Below are 6,122 nucleotides of genomic sequence, written 5' to 3' on the forward strand. Positions count from 1 at the left end.
GGTGGGTTTCTGCGCTTGTCGGAAGATAACGCCCGGAGCCTGATTTATGGGCCCTCGGCCCAGCCGAGGAAGCCGAGCACCGCTTCTTTTCGGATCGGGGATGTGGGGGGGGGGATCGCGTCTCCTCCCTGGCTGTGGTCGATCTAGAGCATCCGGAGTTAGTGAAAAGCCACCAGTCCCCGCACTCGCTTTCCCTCCTCCGGGCGCCCGCCTCTTCCTCTGGCCCAAGTTTGCCAGCCTCCTAGGTAGTGATTAGACCATGCAAAAGGGGGAGATGTCAGCTTTCTCAGGTGAAAGTTAGGCTCCCTGAAATTTATAACCCAACTAGAGCTCTTGCTCGCCAATTAGAAACCTGGGAAGGTGCGGGGTGTGTTGTGTCCCGCCAGCCTGCGGAGACCAGGACGGGGGACTTTGATCCAGTGCTGGTCCCAGACCAGCTGCCTGGCCATTCTGCCGTGGTGCCCTGTAAACACTGAAATCTGGACACACTCACGAGACCCAGAGATTGGTCTTTTTTTTTTTTTCCTTCTCTCTCTCTCTCCTTTTTATTATTCACAAGACTGCGATTGTTTAAATGTCATAACTTATAAGAAAATAAGCTACATTGAAATAAATTAAACACAACAGAGACGTGCTTCCAAACATGGCTCAGATAGGATGTGCAACCCCAGGAAAGAACGCCAGGCAAAACCAAAGCAAAGCAAATTTCCAGGCTGCCCCCAAAACGTCTGCTTTTCGGTCAACTTAAAAAAACAAAAAACAAAAACAAACAAGAAACCAAAAAAAAAAAAAAACCACAAAACAAAACCCAAAACAGAAACAAAAACGAGGGTTTGTTCTTCAGTGTTATGTTTACCTTTGGAAAAGTATGGAAAGGTGGCTGCTATCCGTGGAGGATTACAGCAGAGGTTCTGTTTTCTTCTGGAATGTGAGTGGAGAATATTACAGGGCAGTTTGGTCCTCTAACTTTCAAAATACTGCAGCTGAGATCCAGTTTATATAGATATCTATGTACAAAGTAGGATAGTATAATAAATATTTACTGTGTCATCAGGTACAGCTGTAGCCCCTTCGAAAGCAGTCTTCAGCCTTCTGAATGAATATACTCTCAGTGTGCTTGGGATGTCCAAAGTTGGGTGTGTGTGTGTGTGTGGGGGGGGGGTGACTTTGAGTTTTGCTTCAAACATGGCAGAGGCCACCGTGGTTTCCTTCCAGAGCTGTAGCTTCTCCAACGGCGGTCCAGGCCCTGGCTCTCCCTGGGCCCTCAGGGTCGGGCCTGCTCCAGCTGCTGATGCTGACTTCTGATCGCGAACCTGCTGACGTGGACGGGGATGGGGACGACGATCTTGGGGTTCCTGGAGGGCTCCCCTGTCTTGGAATTGGCGTTGCCAGCCTTCACCCGTTTCCACTTGGCCCGGCGGTTCTGGAACCAGATTTTCACTTGCACCTCGCTGAGTTTGAGGGCGTGGGCGATCTGCGAGCGCTCGGTCAGCGACAGGTACTTTTTGCAGTGGAACTCCTTCTCCAACTCCAGCAGCTGCTCACTGGTGAAGGCAGTCCGCCGCCGCCGGTTCTTGCCCGTGGACGTGGTGCTGCCCGCGGCGCCGCCGCTCGGCGGGGCCTCCTCCAGCCCGTGGCCGGGGTCTTCCTCCTTGTGAGCCGCCTGGCCGGTCAGATTGTCATCCGAGCTGTAGTCCAGATCGCTCTCCAGCGAGAAACTCTCCTCCTTGCCCTTCGGGTCGTCTTCCACCTTTGACTCGTCTTTCCCTTGCCCTCTGACAGCCCCGACTGAAAGCAAAACCAAACGGCGTTTTATTACATTTCGCACACTGGCCTTCTTCCCCTTCCCACCGCCACTCGGGCCTCCCCCGCCCTTAGCGGATTGTCTTTCTATGACATTAACACATTGTGATTTCCTGGCCTTTGAGGGGTAGAGAAGGGGGGGGGGGGGCGTGAGAAAGCTCAAAGGAGGAGAGGAGACAGGACAGGCGACGGCCCTTTGCCCAGAACCATCACTCAAGGGGCCGCCAGGCCGCGTCTGCACCCTCCCAGCCTCCGGCAGCTTAAGGCAGAAGTAACAGGAGGCGTGAGGCCCAAGAGAGCAGCATCCTCTTTGTCCCCGGGGTGGGGGCTGGGTGAGGACTGAAGGGGGAAATTTACGATGCATCTTGCCTCCCCCCACCCCCCAGTGAAGATTCAGTGAACCTCGATTTCATCGCAGCCAAAGTGGGGCCACAGGGAGGTGGAGATCCCAGACCGGGTCTTCTTTTTTTTTTTTTTTTTTTGAGGCAGATGATGTTGGCGAAAGGGAAGTTTTGTAGCCTTAGGAGAAGTTCCCACCAGACACCCCAACACACACGCAGACGCACAGCCTCCCGGGAATCGGCTTCTCCCGGGCAAGCACCAAGCCCAGTGAAGGGGGTTAATAGGTCTGGGCGCCCCTGAGCACACGCACGGTTGGAGACGCGCAGCCCAACCCGCCACCCCTAAAGGTTGAAACTCATCCAGGACCCCAGGTCACGGCGCGCGGGAGGGGGGACAGACTCCTCCAAACTCGCCGCCGGACAGACGAACAGCCGCCCGGCGCAGCAGCTGGCCCCGAGGGCTAAATGCTACTACCCCTAAGCCCTAGCTTGTTGCTCGGCTCTAAATGCCCCCCAGGAGGCCTCGCGGCACCGCTCGGCCGCGTCCTCCCGCTGCTCCGGAGAGGGGGGCCGGGGCGGGGGGTCGTGTGGGGGGCTTGGCCTCGCCCCCTCTGCGCCCGCGGGAACCCGGAGCGGGCTCGCCCCCGCCCCCCCTCCCGCCCCCGCGCCCCGGCCGCGCGCGCCGCCGACTCACCGAGCGACGCCTGCACCGCCTCGGCCGCGGAGAAGGCGAGCAACGAGCCCTCCTTGGCCAGGAAGGCTTTGCCGTCCTCAGTGTCGGCTTGCAGCGCCTCAGCCTTGTCGAAGTTGCCGCCACCCGGCAGCGGCTGCGGCGCGAACTTGCGGGCGGCCGCCGCCTCCTGGTGCTGGGGAGACGCGGAGAAGCCTCCGGGCAGCGTAGCCATGAGCGTGGAGGTGAGCGCCATGCCCTGCGCCAAGCTGGAGCAGAAGCCGGTGGGCAGGCTGGGGATCTGGTGGTGAGGGTGCGCGGGCGGCAGCGCGGGCTGCAGCGCGGCCTGGGGCAGCGCGGGCGGCGGCGGCGGCGGCGGCGGCAGCACCACCGGCCGGTAGGGCATAAACATGGGGTAGCCGGTGTAGACGAAATGGCCGGGGCTGGGCTGCGGCGGGCTGCCGATCAGCGAGTCTATGCTGAAGGCGGTACTACTCCCCAGCGGGCGCTGCATCATCATCAGCGACGGCGGGAACGCTGCGCTCATAGACGCGCTCGGAAGAGGCCAGCGAGAGGCGAAAAGTCCCCGCGCCGCGCCGCCGCCAGGAAGCCCGCCGGGCGCCGGGAGCACAGCCGGGTGCGCCGCGCAGGGGCCGAGCCGGACCCTGAAAGCAGGCGCCGCCGACCCTCAGCCCTGAGCGGGTTGCATGCCCGGCGGGAGCGGGTGCGGGCAGCGCGCGGGGTGAGGTCGTGAGCTCCGGAGTGGAGAGGGCACCCGGGCCCCGCGGGCTCGCTGGAGCCTCTGCCCGCCTCTTGTCCGTCGGAGCCCGCGCGCGTGTCGTCTGCCCCCCTCGGCCCCGGCTCGCAGCCGTCAGTGCGTCCGTCTGTCCGATCCGCAGACCGTCGCCTCCCGCGGGCCGCTGGGGAGCGCGCGAAGCTGGCGCACTTGTCTTCGGCGGGCGCCGCCAGCACCTTTAAATCGCGCTCCTCTTTCTCATTCACATTTTGCCTGCTGCCCGGCCGGGCTTACGTCACGTGGGGCCGGACGCCACCGCCTATTGGCTGCGCCGGGAGGAGGCGGAGCGAAAACGGGACTCCGCCCCTTCCACCAGGGCTGGCCGGGAGCGGGCTGCGGGCGCCGCCGGCGGAGCGCGCGGGCCCGAGAGCCGGAGCCTGCGCGCCGGGCCCGCGCCGCGCAAACTTGAAAGGGGCTGTTGCCTCCAAAGCTCCAAGGCTCGAGCCCCGTGGCCCGGCAGCCTCGTCGAGGCCGCGTCCAAGGGCAGCTTCCGGGGCTAGGACCTACCGCGGCTCAGCCGAGGGCGTTTTATTTCTTCCTCCTAGCGCTGGAACAAACCTGCCCGCGGCTCACCCTAGCGTTGGGTGCTGCTGCTGCGCCCGTGGTCCAGAAGAGGTTCCCGGAGTTGGGAGCGAGGTCCTGCCCCTTCACATCCGCCCCCAGGGCGCTGGTCGGGAGCCGGAAGGCCCTAGCCACCGGCGGGAGCCGGCCGGGTCTCTGAGCGCGCCCCCCGCGCTCCCGGGCGGGGCGAGGAGGCTGCTGGTTCCCCCATCCCGAGCTGGGCCCTCCTGCGAGCGCTCCCTTCTCATTTTTCATGACATTCTTAATCATCGCACCTATTTACACACTTTGCCTGCGCGCACCAAAATAACAGCCACGATAATTATGATAATAAAGCGAGTCCTTTATCTGCTCCATCCTCGGGGAGGAAGGGGGAGTTGCTGTGCCTCCAGATTGTATAACGTGAGATTATCCTGATGAAAGCTTTATGATGTTTGCTCAAATAAAAGCTGCGTTTTGTAAATAGGCGCTAATTAAGCACGTTGAGAACGGAGGGAGCGCTCACCCCGGCGCCGCCACCCGGTTTCCTGCGCGAGGACTCGAGGGCGCGCGGGTCCCCTCCGCCTACTGCCGGACGGAGCCGATTCCCTCAAGATGTTTCCCCTGTCTCGACGATGGTAACACCCCAGAATTTGGGAGCGAGGGGGCTAACTGGCGGGGAGGGAGTGGGAGCTAGGGATGTTCTCATCCCCTAATCTGTGACAAAAAGACAAACGTCCGATTCTCGTGTTCTCTTTAAAAGGGGAATCTATTCGTGGCCGGGGCAGACGGTGCAAAGCGCGCCAGCGCGCGCGGGGCTTCCACGCGCCTCCAGGGCCTCGGCTCCAACTTCCTGGGTCTAGACGTTCGCCGGGAACAGCCGACGAGCACCTGGCTTGCGAGGAGAGCCGAGAAGGGCATTGTTAGATCAGTCATTAAAAATCCGCTCACGCCGAGGAGCTAGTGGTTGGGGAGTTGGCCCGTGTTGGACGTGTGTTATGTATCACTTACAAGCACATTTAATTGGGAGATAAAGATAAATCGATCTTTATGAATTTATCGACCCTATTCTTTGAAGCTCTTCTTCCCCCCGCTGTAACCCCGAGGCCCCCAGGGGGACGTCTTAATTCCAGACCACCTCTTCCGCCAGAAACCCACTGCCCACCCAAAGGGCCCTGGAGGAAAGAAAGAGGAGGGTGCATCCCCGGCGCCCCTGAGTGCTGGGAAAACTCGCCGGCCCCGCCGCCAGCCGCCCTCCCCCTGCTCGCCTCCTCCCCATCCCCTCTCCACCCCCCCACCGCCCGCCCCACCGCCACCCGGACAAAGACGTCTCGAGCGCGAGCGCGTTTCCCCACTCCAGGCCGCTGTAATAGATGGCTCCGGCGGCAGGCGGTTTGAAAGGAATTCATTAGGACGCTGCTGGCTGTATTGCCTCCACTCGCTTCACGCCCAGACCCCGAGGTGGCTTAGGCGGTGTGCAGGGGGATCGTTGGAATCCACGGGGAAGGAAGTGTCTGTGGGGTCTCTGAGCTCTATCCCTCTTTCTCCACTCCTACAAAAGAAGAAAGAGAAGAAAAGGAAAAAAACAAAAACAAAACACCAAATCGAAGCCCAGGGCAAAAGGCTGATTTCTTTACGAGCATAATAAATACTCCCTCTCATTATGAGATAGTTGCAGGCACACAGGCTCTGGTGTGGTTACCGTGTTGCTTGAATACTAAGAAAAAATGTTCGACTCCCTTGCTTGATTTACGTCGCTGCAGTCGGGTCTCTTCCCCGCTTGACACCGGCGCGCGGGTGTAACCTGCTCATCTCACCCAGGCCGATTTGCCATCCACTTTGCTCTTTCGCCGAAAAAATATTGTTCTAGGGACTTCCGCCGCCTGATTACCCTCCGAGAGACCGGGATTCCTTTGATTATTTTGGTGATAATTCTACATTTAAAGTTCAGCAGGAAGATTTAGGTCCGTTG

General features: G+C 60.3%; 1 protein-coding gene across 2 annotated transcripts; it reads right to left on the minus strand.

Moving 5' to 3' along the window:
• Positions 1-827: 827 nt before the first annotated feature.
• On the minus strand, positions 828-3,799 carry GBX2 (gastrulation brain homeobox 2). 2 transcript variants are annotated; one of them, XM_086720012.1, is made up of 2 exons: positions 2,839-3,799; positions 828-1,788 (listed from the first exon to the last, which is right to left on the minus strand). In XM_086720012.1, the coding sequence occupies exons 1-2, from the start codon at positions 3,359-3,361 to the stop codon at positions 1,265-1,267; spliced, it is 1,047 nt and encodes a 348-aa protein (XP_086576138.1). In that variant the 5' UTR covers positions 3,362-3,799; the 3' UTR covers positions 828-1,264. The 2 variants fall into 2 exon arrangements, with proteins under 2 accessions (XP_086576138.1, XP_086576139.1); XM_086720013.1 differs by having other exon boundaries at positions 1,551-1,788; positions 2,772-3,799.
• Between the last annotated feature and the right edge of the window lie 2,323 nt (positions 3,800-6,122).

This window comes from Puma concolor, chromosome C1 (assembly GCF_028749965.1).
Source record: "Puma concolor isolate L17-30 chromosome C1, mPumCon1.1.hap2, whole genome shotgun sequence".
NCBI lineage: Eukaryota > Metazoa > Chordata > Mammalia > Carnivora > Felidae > Puma > Puma concolor.

What these genes read in the sequence shown, in the direction of transcription:
- GBX2 (XM_086720012.1), bottom strand. Translation starts at nt 3,361, where the DNA reads ATGAGCGCAGCGTTCCCGCCGTCGCTGATGATGATGCAGCGCCCGCTG. An exon ending in GGCGGTGCAGGCGTCGCTCG is followed by an intron (nt 1,789 to 2,838) that starts GTGAGTCGGCGG and finishes TTTTGCTTTCAG; the next exon opens with TCGGGGCTGTCAGAGGGCAA.